General features: G+C 38.0%; 1 protein-coding gene across 1 annotated transcript; it reads left to right on the forward strand.

The window, feature by feature from the left end:
* The first annotated feature begins 2612 nt into the window (after positions 1–2612).
* On the forward strand, positions 2613–13702 carry LOC105210567 (zinc finger protein sens). The gene is made up of 4 exons (XM_011181605.3): positions 2613–4521; positions 4963–6191; positions 11618–11768; positions 12722–13702. The coding sequence occupies exons 1-4, from the start codon at positions 4350–4352 to the stop codon at positions 12937–12939; spliced, it is 1770 nt and encodes a 589-aa protein (XP_011179907.1). The 5' UTR covers positions 2613–4349; the 3' UTR covers positions 12940–13702.
* Positions 13703–15614: the final 1912 nt, after the last annotated feature.

Below are 15614 nucleotides of genomic sequence, written 5' to 3' on the forward strand. Positions count from 1 at the left end.
GTGGCGAAAGCAGCAACAAAAACAAGCGAATAAAAGCAAAAATGAGCAGCAAATACATCTGTAGATAAAAAGGGTTTGCTTAAAATAGAATGCGCTTCTTTGTTGCTATTTTAATTGTTGTCTATCACTTCTTGTTTGTTTTTCCGTTTTAGCCGTTGATCGCTCTTCAGCCGTTTGACTTGACTTATTAACAATACAACAACAACACCGCAGGCTGTATATTTTAGCCGACAGCATACGGTGAGTCCGTTACAAAAATTACGATGGTAGCTTATCGCCAGCGACCTCAAGCTGCCTGCCGCACGCGCCAGCTAGCTAGCGAGTGAGTGCGAACGTCCCTAACCCCTAACATGAACTGGCTGACATTCGTCAGTCACATTTCTATTTTTGGCGTTTTTACCGCAAACACCCTCATCGACGTGACAGTGTAAATGCCCTCTCAATGTATGCTAAATATGCACATTCGTCAGTATGTATGTATGTTTGGCTATGACCCCTCATGTGTAACTGAACGCGCGCTTTTTCCACCAACTAGTTGCCCCGATAAGGCAATAAAAAATTGTAATTGCAGGCACACTTCACATAGCGCGAGTGATAAAAACGAAAATCGCTCTAGCGCAACATCTTCTTGCGAAGGGTGCCCACTCACCTACACACATACGTACATAGACAAATGTGTGGCACTTTTGTTAGGGAAAATGCCAAGTGGCAGGGAAAGTGCGCCAATGAAGCGTGCCTGGCACCCGCCTATTTTTTATTTCATATAACCAATTGTATGTACCTCTTATAGGGTGCTGCAGATCGCCTTTTCCTTGGCTATTAATGCCCGTATGTGCATTTGGCCATAAGAAAACCACTTGCAGCCGTCATGTCAAGGCTCACTTCCTTATGCATTCCTCCACATGTTTGAGAAAATTTGGCGCGAAAATGTCACGGAAGTGCAACGTATCCTTTCTACAACACGAACTTTTCACGTCTTCACGTCTTACCACTTCAGTGTCGTCTTACTACCGAAAAATACGTTACAAGCAATTCAAAGGTGCGCCACCAGCATAATTTTGTCTAGTTTTATATGCCGAGTATGTACGATTATGCGAGATCATTAGAATTTTCCCTTTAATTGTTCATGTACCTACAACTGCGTTAGTTTTATCGCCGACCATTCGAGTGAAACAGGTGGAGCAGGTGTCTTCCGTTGTTAAGCCTATGCACATTGGAGCTCACTAGAAAAAACTAAAAAAAAATATTTTCGGTGTTTATTAAGTTGAATGGGTGCAATCGAAATGAAGCGGATATACATACATATGCACTTTATTTAATAATTCTAATAGCAAATAGAGGGCGATATTTCTCGGATTGAAGTTTCAGCGCTGAAGGCAAAACTGTCTGAACTGGCACATTCTTTTATACACAGAAAAGGAACTAAAGATTCTTGAATCCAGAGCCATCTATGCAATTTTGAGATCAATATTTTGGTGCTTGAGCTAAACTTCCCCTGCGAAATTTGAATTCAACAATCTCGATTGGCCTCAAACACTAATATCAGATCCATAAACCTCCCAAAGGCGTAAACTTAAGTGACCTTAATAGTTAAGTGAAGATGTATGTTAGATCTAAAAAAGCCTTATCTGGTTTTCATCCGAGAAAAGTATAAAAAAGTCGAATGCGAATATCATTTACTTGAGTTGGCTTTTACTCAATAAAATAAAGTGTTGAGCTCTGAAAAAGAAATAATTTATACTATTTTGATCAACATTTAGTTGGTATATACGATCTTCCTACAGCATTGACATTCCTGGCGATCCAAATGTAAATCACTATCCGACTTAGGTTGGTACCCGCTCACTACGGAATCGCTGGAAGGTGCGGAGCTAGAGAGGTTGTTAGGAGGCTGTTAACATTAACGCCGAAATGGAAGCGGGTGGGTAGTCCACGGTCCACTTGCGCTAGAGCGCTGGACACACAGACTTCACGAAAGCTCGCCAAACTCGGCACAACAACCAGCACCTGCGCAGTTGTGAGGTCTTTCTGGCAAGCTATGGTCCGAAATCGGCAATCCAGCTGCTGTCTCTTAGGAAGTTTCGCCGCAATCATTGGCGATTTTATTGGGCATTGTCCAATAGATACACATGTAGTAGGAACCAAAGCTGTTTGGAGGAAGGCGAAGAGGAATCATCCAAGTACTTCCTCCTTCAATGTCCGGCATTAACCAGACTAAGGAGAAAACACCACGATAGGCATACTTTCGGCGAACCCAAGCGAATTGACTGGAATTGACATTAGCCGACTTAAGTACCATGTAATAGAATCCAAGCGCTTTGTCGAATCGTGAGTGCCTTTTGATTCGTTAGGAGTATTTGGATGCCCCAAAAAACAGTTGAAGTTATCTAAGTGAAATTCTCTGCAGTCGTGGACCTAACCTATAGGTAAATCTTCTATTCAATTAAAATTAAAGGGTGCTCTAACTGATATATAACAGCTTAACGGTACGGATCGATTGGAAACCAACAAGTGTAACATTACGAAATTCTATATTTAAAGCTATGTTTATTATATATATTAATATCTAAATTTTCAAACAATAAATAAAATTAATTTTTGGCTTGCAGTCATTACAGGAAACGAATGATCCAATGATGTGAATCAACTTTGAATTGCTTGGCTTAGTCAGCAATAAATGCAAAAGGCTGCCAATAGCACATACAAACTCACAATTTATTTCAATTGCAGTACCACGAGGAAATTCGGGGAAATCTACGCCATACAGCAATCAATATAATGACGGGGAGAGGGGTAAGTATCCTCGCTTGCTGCCTGGTTGTTGAAAGCGACAAACGAACGTTTACATGTATAAAGGCGCGCGCAACAGCCGTCAGAGACAGTTGTTTGTTGCAGCAGCACACCAAAAATCCAAAAAAAAAGAAACCAACAACAACGTAAACGGTAAATGTAGTGGCACCTAACTGCAACAGCAGAGAATGCAATGCGCCGCCAATGCACGAGCGAATACCAATTAGTAGTGGTAAGCGCGTGCTGCCTATAAAATCAGCAACAGTAACAACAACAACAACGTTTACATGTCAGCGCAACAAGAACTACATACGTCAGATAACTGTGCGTTGTGTTGTGTTGTGACCCTCGCGGCAGGACACGGCTGTAAGGCAACAACAACAACAACAACCAGCAATGAGAAGGCTCCAAGCCAAATTAGAGCGCAAATGAGATGAAAAGGTGAAAACGTTAACTGCGCAGTCGCCAGCAGATAACAGACGGCGATGCAACACAGTAACAACAACAACAACGCTTACGTACAAATACAAATTACGGTTGCGCAGCCCTTATAGTCGGTTAAATGTGCCACTGCGTGCCGTTTTGATTCAATGTGCTCCTTTATAAGTGGGCACATACGAGTTGGTTCATATATATTTGTGTGTGTGCGTGTATTTGTTTAAGGCTAACAGTATGTTGGCTGTTGTTGTTGTTGCTTTGTCGTGTGCTGCAATTTGCTTTACTACGATTTTTTAAGCTTGAAAATCAACCACTTCAACACCACCAGCACCAAGTCACCACCAAGAGCATAGAGTATTTTATTCTCCACACCAACACACACACACACCAACAAGGCATGGTACACAGTTGGTAAATAACTTTACGGCCATCCCTTTACGTTGGTTGTCAGAAACCACCACCGCCGCTAACACCAACACCAATACATGCAACAATAACAAGAAAAACAGCCAACAACTGACATACAATCAGCGTTAAAGAGCCAACCAGCTAACACAGCCACTCTTACCAATACCAACAGAACTCTCAGCCAGCTTAAAAACAGTCTCAGCCAGCCGAGTATGCGATTGGGCTCTGCTCTGGTCGTGGACAGCCAACGAATGAAGATTCAGTCAGGTGCCAAGCACCGTGCAACACGGACGTGTGTTCAAGTGGATTCTCAAAGCAAAATCATAAATAAAATAAATGCCAATACGACAATACAGTTGAATAAAGTGCTTTCTTAATCAAAAATCGTTAAGTCAGAATTCGCAGAGACTCGGCGTGTGAAAGTCGAAGAGAAATCAAAGACTGCGGCCTTGATATAGACACAGTTCGTGTGTGCAACAGCTAAATACATACAAGTGATTTAAGACGAAAAAGAAAAAAAATAAAAAATATAGTATTTAAAAAATATAACTGTTCTTGTTTGCTGAATTATTGCTGAAATTATTGTGTTAAATAATTAACTCGGAATTTCGACAGCGCCTAAAACCTGTGCAAACAATCGGTGAACAAATCAGTATCGTGTTACAAAATAAATTTTATAAAACGCACAAGATTATCAAAAAAATATAGACAAAATGAATCACCTGTCTCCACCGTTAACGCCGCATTCGCAAAAGCCCACACAGTCGCCTTCGTTGGGCGGCTTTGCCAATTCCGCGTTGGATGTGAATCTCGGCTCCACAAAGAATTGGATACAGAATGCCTCGGCATTTAATTCCGTTATCGCATCGGCGCAGAAATTGAATAGTAAGTCAAACTGAGAGATAATACCTTTTGTAGAAACTGAAATTAAAATAAGAAAAAAATAATAAAATTCTTTTGAAAAGTTTTTGGAAAAAAATTACACAGAACCCAAGCACAGTTCCAATCTCACATAAATTACTTGACCACCGACGGTTTGCGCTTATAATTATTCAAAATATAGTTTCCAAATTAGATTTTCGAGGTTATATAAATCTCAACGCAAGCCCTTAAAAAAATTATTTCTACTAAATTAATAACAAAAAAAGGTTTACCGTTATATTCTGCTTTTCAAAATTTCTCAAAAGCTCAATTAACCTGTAAATTGCAATTTCATTGAATAACAGTTTCGAATTTTCGAGGTTATAGATAGATATTTAAGTCAAACTCGCTACCATCCACTCATTAACATTGAATTAAATTTTGTTTTCATTTCTCCACCCACAGATCTTCCGTTCCCCTACAACTCGCTCTTCTACTCCAGCGTTTTGTGGCCACAATTTCTGCTCTCCTCCACAACATCAGCGCTGGGCACGCCCACCACACCAAATACACCACACTCGCCCCCATTGTTTCTCAACAGCCGCGATTATTCGCTCACACCCGAAAAGGATCAGGAAAACGCACAGTTACCGCCACAACAGGATGTCAACAGCAACGGCGAGGACATGCCGTTGAATCTTTCACTGAAACAGACGAAGAAGTTGACGCGCTTCCACCAACATGCGGACCAAAAGGATGAAAGCAGCGAATCTGAGCTAAACGCTTGCACGCCAGTGAGCGTTGACATCGTAAGCACGCCACCGCCACTGCGCGCTGTCAATCTCAAAATCAATGCATCAGGCGCCGCCAATGAGCAAATCGCACTCAACAAATTGGAGTCGCGTTCACCCACAAAGCGGCGCTCACACGGCTCGATCATCTGGTCGCCGGCGAGTATGTGCGAGAAGGCGGAAGCGAGCGACTGCGCAGTGCCCAATGCGGAATTTGGTAGCGCATATGCCGTCGATCCGATCGTGCGCAAATTCAAGTACGAGCGCCGCGCCAGCTATCCGCGCCGTTCGTTGGGCGCTGCTGTGATCGGTGATGGCGCGCTGCAATCGCCACTCTCCTCCACCACCGCTTTGGCCACACAATTCAATGCTGCCGCCGTCGCTGCAGCGGCTCGTGCGCAGGAACTGAAGGCGGCCAATTTGGAATTGGAAGTCGCACAGCAGCAAATCTATGCGCATCGCACCGCCTTCATGGCCGGCCTGGCGACGGGCAACAACTTCGAAATGCTGCAAGCACATCTCAAGCAGTTGCAAAGTCGCGCTGATGCCTTTGTGCAAAATAACAATAACAACAACAACGAGAATTCCATGCTCAGTCGAAATGCCAGTCGCCTGGGAAGAGGCGGCAGCTACGACAGCCACGACGAGGACCGTATGGAGCGCATGAAAACGGAAGAAGATGCGGATATGACTGAGGAAGCGATCCGTTACTCACCAAATAATTCGGCTATAACGCATGAGCAGCATCAGCATCACCAACAACAGTTGCAACATTATGTTGCACAACAACAACACCAACATCCGGACTCGACCGCGATCATTAGCGCAGCAGATGTTCACCATCGCTCATACAGTTGCAGCAGCGAGGGCGAGAGTGAGAAGCGGGGCACACGCAACTTTCAGGTAAGTTTTTGGCAAGCAATACCTCGGTCTAAGAGACGAGAAGTGATTAAAATTACTCAGGAATTTAAAATTGTGAAAAATTAGCAATTGATTAGTGGAATGCAACGAAGTGCGTGTGTTGGTGGAAGAACGATGACTAATGTGTGGTCAGCTGTGTGAGATGAGAGTGAAATGTACGTTTGCAATGGCTAGCTGAGTTCAATAAGGACACAAGTGGAGGGCATTGTAATGCATGGGAACTGGCTTAGGTTATTTTATGTTATAGAATTCAGCATCTAAGTGTTCTGCATTATTATTCGCGATAGCGAACAGTCTCTAACCTCAAATAGTGGACCTCAAACCGCATTCAATTAAGTAATTGCGTGATTTTTATTGTGGCAAAATAGCTAACCCACTTATTTATGCACGGAAATACTGCTCAAATCATATATTTGAAGGACCTTCCACCATTGTGGCCAAACAAGTCACCCATGGGATGTCACAAGCGTTTATTAAGCTATTCATTATGAATGAAAAAAAAAACATAAAAAAACAAAAGCAAAACACCAAAAATATTGACCAATTAACACGCATAGAGACACTTAGTTAAAGTACCTGTGGTGTGTACAGCTCAAACCCTTGGGTCAGCTGACCGACTTACACACAAACTCCTCGCTTCCATTCAGTTATTTGCCTATTTATTGCAATCGCCGTTGTATACGAGTACTCATTTAATTTGCCTAAAAGGCATCGATTTCGTAATCCATATTCCATGTGTCCACTTCAATTATTTTTCAATATGCCAATAACGCGCTTGGAAGTGTTACTATCAACGTCTCTACCGCCAACAACAATGGCGCAATTGTATAAATACAAAGCGCAATCAAACGGAATTCGCATTGGTGTGAGTGTTTGCCACGATTTCTGTCACGATATTAAACAATTAAACGTATACAAAAGTGATTTCGTCGTATGCCGGTGGTGGCGGGAGGAATGAGGAAGTAAAATAATTAAGTTAGGCGGGGAGTGAGCTTCTAGAGCACAGTTCTAACACGCTGTCCGATACTGATTGTTTCAATCAAGTGCGTTTAATAACTAAACCGCCACAAATTAAATAATAGTTTTTCTCTCTCACACACACTCTCGATTATTGTTGGCTTGTATTGACCCTGCGAAAGCACAGTTCGATTTCTAATCAACATGCATTTTCGTCGCTTATTCAATTACTTTGCTTAATTTCCAAACACCTTGCACCCACTACCGTAATTTATTTGTTTTATTGCTTAATTCATCTATTCTTCTACATTTCATTTATGTCATTTGCGCGTCCTCCTTCTTCTGCTTCTTCGATTTGCTGATGTTTTATGATACTTGCAGTGCTTGAGTTTTATGTTAATTTTCAATTTACTTAATTTGTCTGCATTGCGTGTCCGTACAATTCACTCGCTTCTACCCTGCTCACTCCTGTCCCCGTAGGTCGAGAGTTTCGACGCTCCGTTTTATTTACCCACTGTCCTTTGGTGTTTGCGGTGGTAAATTCCTGTCTTAATTATTTATTTGTAGTAATTATGATTAGTAAGTGTTTCTACTTTCGCAGTGTTGAGTATTTAATAGATACTATTTGGAGAGGGTTGAGTGTCCGCTAGAAAGGGGTTACCAAGCGCCTGGCTTCCTCTACCTTCTTTCGAATTTGTAGCAACGGAAAACGTTTGATTGGCACAATCAGAAATATAGATAACACAGTTTACAATAATGGCATGTGTTGTTCGAAGAATAATAACGGTTTGTGTTACGCCAAGCATTTCGAATGAAGGTTGCTGCATTTCGAATGAATTGAACTTAGTTAGTGCTCATTTGAGATGGACTATCAGAAAAAAAACGGTTTGAGGTTAGTTTTTGTCAATAGTACTATAGAGGATTGTAGCTTATCTAAGTTATGATTATCTTAAAGAGCTAACGGCATCGTTTCTTTATTTACATTAAATATATGTACAGCTTGAGAGCGGGAGAACTATTCCTCTCAAAGTTCTGCAATAGTTTCCGACCTTCTCTATATGAAGATCCTAAGGTCCTCAGCCCTTTCATTCTTCTATAGTCCATCTTCAGTCTCTTTCTCTATTACTTTCTTAAGTATGTTTATATTCCAACACACTCATTTAAGGTTCGATTACATAACGCACTCATAATCGTTTCACCTCCGATTAAGCATTATTGTCAATATGGCACGGCGCACGACTCGTTCTCGATCGTTAACGTTTAGCACGTATGATCAACCAAAATGCGATACAAAGTGTCAAATTGCAATTGTTACGAGCGCTCACGGCTGTTTTCTTTAGTAAAATTACAAGCATATATATTTTTATTGTTGTTTTTGTAGGCATTTCGTTGTCCATAAGGCTTTTATTGCAACCCGATACGCTTGAAGGGCTTCGTCCTTAGCGTTGACAGGCGTTCTTACAGCGCTCACTATCACTTTTTGTGCGCACTCTCTTTCACTCTTACCTTGCTTCGTTTATCTCATCTCTCTCTCTCTTTCACTCTCTCTGTCTCGCAAGGAAGAAAGGCATGTTGTGTTAACTGCAATTTCGAGCCGCAGCAGATGGTCGTGTGGCGTTTAATAAGCGTGTTTTTTATTGATCTTTTCGACGGCGCAATTATTGTAAGGATTTCCATTAAGAAAAAAATGGGTTTATAAGTGTTTTTTTTTTTGTTTTTCCTTGGTTTTTTGGGAGCTCCCAACTTTTTACATCTGTTGTTACAGCGCTTGCGCGATCGGTGGGTGGCCGTTAAAGGCAACAAATTTGTTAAAAAAAAAAAAAAAAACATGCCTTACGCGAGTCACTCAACTGGAAACCTGGCCTTATGGCTGGCACACTTTTTTCTTTAGTGGCACTAGCACTTTTATTATATTCTACAAGCTGCAGCTGAAAATGTGCGAGAAGATACACGAGTGCCTGTCTGTAGCTACGCTGAGTCAGCGCTTTTTGCAGCTTTGACTCACCTCCAATGAATCAAAGAACATAATCTAGTGCCGTACCCCAGTTAGGGGTTTTCTCCAGCTCATTTGCATGCAAAGCAGCGTCTTTGCTGGCGAATCCAACTTCCGTTTTCGCTTCCTAACGTCGCGCGCGCGCACAAAGACCGGTGGGAGGAGCGGATTGGAAGTAACTTGCAAACCTGCGCAACAATTGTGGCTAATTAGCCAAACAGTTATACAGACAGACAGGCATACATAGATGCAGGAAGGCATACGAACTATTTACATGTCTTACACACACACACACACACGCAGATTGCAGCGACAAAAGCGAGCGAGCGTCAATAATGCTGATGTTAGTGAAAACACAAAGGCGACACTTGTTTAATAAGCAATAAATAAATGCAAGACACTCTTGGGTACAGTACACACACACACCTACACTCATATCTAGAGTGTAGTGTCAACAACATGCGTACAACAACAAGCGCAATGGTACTAAAGCTGTTTCATATTTTTGTACCAAAAATAACTAAGCAAACAGTTAGAGACATTAGTCGACTTCATACTTATCTTGTCACCCGCAAACACACACACACATACATACATACATATGTATATGCACACATATGTACGAGTATGTATCTAGTCTACGAAAATCCCGCTTCAAGCGCTCAATAGTAGGCAAACAATCAAACAACACGCGCATTGCAGCAGCTAACTGTTGTTGTTGTTGTAGCAGCACAAACACTTGTGTCAAGCTCGAAATGAAGCGTTGCCAACCTCAACAGCCAACAACAGACAACCAACAACAACAATAAAGTTTAAAAAAAATTGCTGTTGTTGTAGTCAAACGTATATACTCATATTTAAAGAATAATAATTAATCTTCAAGAAATATGATCTCCTTACTTGTCTCCCATCGCCTTCGATAGTTCAATAGTATGGAACCCATATTGCCCGACAAACTGTACAAACATTTGACGCTGTGTCTGATTTCATTCCAACGCCGCCGCACACTTTGGGGAAATTTTTAATGAAATGTCTTTCGTTTCAAGGCAAATATTTGAAGAGTCTGTTGAAAACTAAAAATTGGTTTAAAATTAGATCATATTTATAAATATTGAAATAGGGTTATGAGCACAACGGCATTGGGTGCTGAGAAGTTCCAGTAGCTTAGAGCTTTTTTAAGCTTTTTAAGCTTTTAAGCTTAATAAAAAGTTTTTTTTTGAAAGCACAGCTAAAGTTCTTTCGCGTTTCAAAAAATAATAGTTTTCAAATCAATACACTTTGAATATTATATATCAGTCTAGATTACTTAAGCATAAACAAGACCTAAGCACTACCATTCTCAACTTTAAGCAAATTAAAGCGCCTATTTTCCTATTATTTCGCTCTAATATTTGCACAACTGTATCTAATTACGCCCGTACGCTGGTAATAGTTCATTTTTTAAGTAAAAAAAGTAAAAACTAAATCGTTAAAAACAACTCAAAACCCAGTTTGTAAAGCAAGTTAAGTACCATAGTTACTCATATCATCACGTCAAACTTGTATTTCTGAGACACCTACGTCAATGTTTAAGCCTCGTCTCTATATGTATGTAAGTACATAAGTGATTCTATGAGAATGTGATCTTTATGTGATTTGCTATGGCTGTTACATGCTGTACTCAGCTTCGTATTTGCATAGCTGTTTTGTACGAACGCATTCGTAGTCAAGTCGAAACATTATAGATTCACGGGAAATCATTCACATGATTTTGAAATTGTTTGAAAGAATAATGTTATTGTACTTTGTTGTTGACGCAATCAAATGGGGGCACATGTGGGTGCTGTAGGAGACTACGTAACGTATAACAACGTAATAAAAAAATGAAAAAATTCCAAAAATATAATAAAATTTTTTGAATTTCTAAATAAAAAATAATTTTTTTAGGAATTCGTTGAATTATTGAAAAAAAATTATTTATTTTATTAGTATTTTTTGAATATCTGAAAAAATAAATTTTAAATTTTTTTATTTAATTAGTATTTCTTGAATATCTGAAAAAAAAAATAAAAAAATTAAAATTTATTTTGAAAAAAATTTTGAATGTTTTGAATATCTGAAAAAAAAATAAAAAAATTAAAATTTATTTCAAAAAATTCAGTTATTCAAAAAATTAAAAAAAATAAAATTTATTTTTCAGATATTCAAAAAATTCAAAATAAAAAATAAATTTTAATTTTTTATTTTTTTTTTCAGATATTCAAGAAATACTAATTAAATAAAAAAATTTAAAATTTATTTTTTCAGATATTCAAAAAATTCTAAAAAATTAAATTCATTTTTTTTCAAAAATTTGAAAAAATTAAATTAAATTTTTTTCCAAAATTCCAAAAATTATAAAAAAATAGACTTTAATTTTTTTCAAAACTTTTTGTATATTATAAAAATTAATTTCTAAAATTTCTTTTTTTCTTTGCAGTGCAAACAATGTGGCAAATCCTTTAAGCGTTCATCAACATTGTCTACACATTTATTGATTCACAGCGACACCAGACCTTATCCATGTCAATATTGCGGCAAGCGTTTCCATCAAAAATCCGATATGAAGAAGCATACATACATACATACAGGTGAGTTAATTTGCATAATACATATGCAGACTTAACTACTACTTCCTGGAGGTTCTTAAATAACACTTTTGAGTTTCAAATATTTTTTTTTTTAATTTTTTGAAATACAAAATCACTTTAAGTGCAGTCTCATACCAAAATCAAACGTTTTTGACTTATTAAGTCACTAAATTATCTAGTATTACTATAGCATATGGCTGGAATGACTGCGTAAACAACTGCCTGTCTTATCGGCATATTCTATCGCCTATTAGTTCGTGCAACAAACAGTTTTATTAAGTGAGCAATTGTCGCAATAAAGGGTGCTTGCATATGAGTGTTTCAAGTTAGAGCTTAAGAGTGGAATTTCGTGATTTTTTTTTTAATTTTAGAGGCTAATTTTCGTAATTTATTATTATAAAAATTTATTAAAAAATTATAAAAATATAATTGTGAAGCAATTGCAACACCCTGTAAAACTGCATTAATGCACTTTTGCACTAGCCAAAGTCAGTTCGTGGCACCCTCGATGTACATATGTGATTGAGTGTGTTAAAGCGTGTCACGTGCCACTTCAGCGGGCAATGTTGTCGACACTTGGCCAACAACAATTAAATCACACGGTCATGCGTTTGCACACACACACCTAAAATACATATGTATATATATGCATTAATGCATGCCGTTGTTATCTGATTTAATTTTACTAATTGCGTGATTTTGTTGCACAAGTGTAAAATCATTTGTTGCACCGCGCGCCCTTCGTCCTTGCAATAGACATATTTATGAAGTTATATATAAGCCCCCACAATTTCCCTTCAACACAATCGCGGCAAAGTGATTAATATTCTTAATTGCTGCGCCCTTAAGCACAGCGCTGTCTTCCCCCTCCATACTTCCTCAAAATGATTTTATTTTTAATTAATTTATCGATCGTTTGCTGATGTTTTACGTATTCTCTTTCAATTTTGCAGGTGAAAAGCCGCACAAATGCACCGTTTGTCTGAAAGCTTTCAGCCAAAGCTCCAATCTCATCACACACATGCGCAAGCACACCGGCTACAAGCCTTTCGGCTGTGGGCTCTGCGATCAATCGTTCCAGCGCAAGGTCGATCTGCGGCGTCATCGTGAGAGTCGGCATGAGGAGACACTAGCGCCAGTGAAAATGGAGGTGAGCAGCAGCAGTTGCTGAAGTCACGCCTATGGACCATTAGCGGTCCAGCGCTATAACGAGACTGCTAGTTTTGTGTTTGCGGCGCAGCGTTATCCGTTATGGATCGGTTAGTTGTGTGTGAGCGCGTATTTAAAGCAATCTCCTGCATAATTGAGTCCGATTCATATACTCGTGTGTATTCGTGTGGCATTTATGTGAACCTGTGAATAATTATAATATTTAATAATTGAAATTGACGTCAATTAGTTTTCGTGCACACGTCAAGTATTGTGTGGTCCCAGTTGGTCTGTTAAAATGCTAAGTCGTCTAAGCCAAAGTTTTGTACACACAAATTTATTTCTTAAGTCGTTACGGTAAATATAAGATTTATTTAAGTCATATTTGTATTAAGCATTCGCAGTGCAGCCAGTGTATGCCAGTGTCGGTGTGTTTCTATAGCCTTTGATAAACTAAATATTTAAGTGTTAAGCATAAGTATTAGAAAAAATAGCATTTAAGGTAGTAATTAGCGTTAAAGAAATTGTTTCAGTTTCAAAGCATTGTTAACTTGAATATTTTGCTCACTTATTGTTGCTCAAATTATTAAAAATATACATATGAATCAAGTACTAGTAATAACTGTAAATACAATTTTGTAGCATTTCGGACATTTTTACAACATTTGGCCTTAAATACTTTAGAAAAAAAAATTATGTAATGTTAAAACAAAATTTTGTTACTTACATCACAGCTAAATATACCAAAGAATGTATTTAATTATTTAAGTTGGAGTAAATAATTTTCCAAAATCACTAGAATTTAAAAATGTAATAAAAAAAAAAATATTTTTTAAGCTTAAATTAATTAATAATAATTTAAGTACAAGTTTATATTTTATTCTATTTTAGTTAATTTAATTTTGTAGCTTAAGTATTAAAAATAATTTTGCCTTAATTTAAACTTATTTATTTTATAAAAAATTTTGAGAAAAAAATAAATAAAGAAATATTGAAAAAACCAAGAAAATCACTTTTATTTATTCTAGCAGGGAATTATATGTGAAATCTGTAAAAAAATTTATAAAAATTTCTTATCATTTTTGGAATCGCTTAAGGGGTTACATGGGTTTTTTCACGTAAAAAATTGCCTATTTTCAATATTTTCTTTTTCATGTTAAAAATAACTTTTTTCTCTCTTATGAATACATATTTAAAGAATAATTTCTGAAATTTTCAAAAAAAAAATTGAAACTCCGCCATTGTGACGTCATTTCCGGTGACCCCTCGGAAAAAATGTGCTTCCGCGTTGTCAGCATAACTCCTGACAGGATCATCCAAAATGAAAAAAAAAAAACAAAAATAAGTGTTTTAGACCATAATCTCGTGCTTGAACGAAGGTACGACAAAGAAATTGCAAATTGGAATTTTGACATTTTTTCCAAAAAAAAAAATTTTGGTCAAATTTGCTTGACATTTTGTTTTTAAATAGTTATAATTGAAAAATAAAATAAAATCCTTCTTTCAAGTACGAATAAATTGTATATCGAACACCAGTTCAAAATTTCATCAAGATCGGTTGAGTAGTTTTCGAGAAAATTTGACAACCGACTTTGAAAACACGGTTCCGTGAAAAACGCGTTTAAAGTTTTGAGTAACAATAGTACTTGACTTGGAGCGCACACCTTCCAAATCGACTTGAAAGTTAGAACAATATTTTTGAGATGTTGTAGAAATGAATAAGCCAAAAAAACAAAAAATCGATTTTTTGAATCCACGAAACCCCTTAAAAGAGGACGACAGCATTACTGCATAATTCAATAATTTTGCACATTACTGTGTATTCCACACATACCTCTAACAAAATTTTCAAATACACTCTTCTTAGAGAGATTGACATCAGATGGAGAGCGCTCTCTAATTTCAAGTATGACCCGCCTCAATACATCAAGTTGAGCTAACTGCTGACGTCACGTTAGCGGTAATTTTGCTTTGAGCTCTTAAGAATCTAAAGAATTCACAATCAGTTCTAGCCTAGCCCAGCTTATATCCCATAGAACTATCTACTATTAGAATATATATTGAATAAACGTAATAATGCATTTGATCCACTTTGAATCACTCAAAAATGAGTTCAACCTTCATTCAATCAACTAAATACAATCTACCTCACATACCCTTATTTTTTTCTCCCATTTTTCGACGAATCCTTATGATTCCTTCCTTCAATACCAAATAATTGCACAACAAATTAAGTACAAATTGTCATAGCCAGCCGATGGATCGATCGGTCGGGCGTGTGTTCAAACCTGATTTCGGCGAAAATTGCACGAGTTAATAATTTTCACTATTTTGCGACAATTTTTGGCGGCACCACAGCAGCATCAAAGCGCTACCGCCCGCGGCTTCACTTTGATCTTAACCTCTACGATGTCAAATATGCCACTTTGTAATACACCGACCGCATTACAGCCGCCTGAAAAACTGTAAACTCCGCAAAACACCTTAAAGCACTAATAACACCGGACTTTAGTCCAACGACTGTGCAGTGCAGTTATTCAGCGGTACATTTCCCAATTGTTTTGAACAGCAAATTACAAATCACACAGTGCGCACTTGCCAAAAAAACCGACGGCAGCTCGGAGCAATTATCGACGCACTTCATTGATTGCTCATCAGCGCGCAGATCAATGCGATCGTCGTTACAGATCATAATAA

The sequence above is a fragment of the Zeugodacus cucurbitae genome, chromosome 4 (genome assembly GCF_028554725.1).
Source record: "Zeugodacus cucurbitae isolate PBARC_wt_2022May chromosome 4, idZeuCucr1.2, whole genome shotgun sequence".
NCBI classification, from domain to species: domain Eukaryota; kingdom Metazoa; phylum Arthropoda; class Insecta; order Diptera; family Tephritidae; genus Zeugodacus; species Zeugodacus cucurbitae.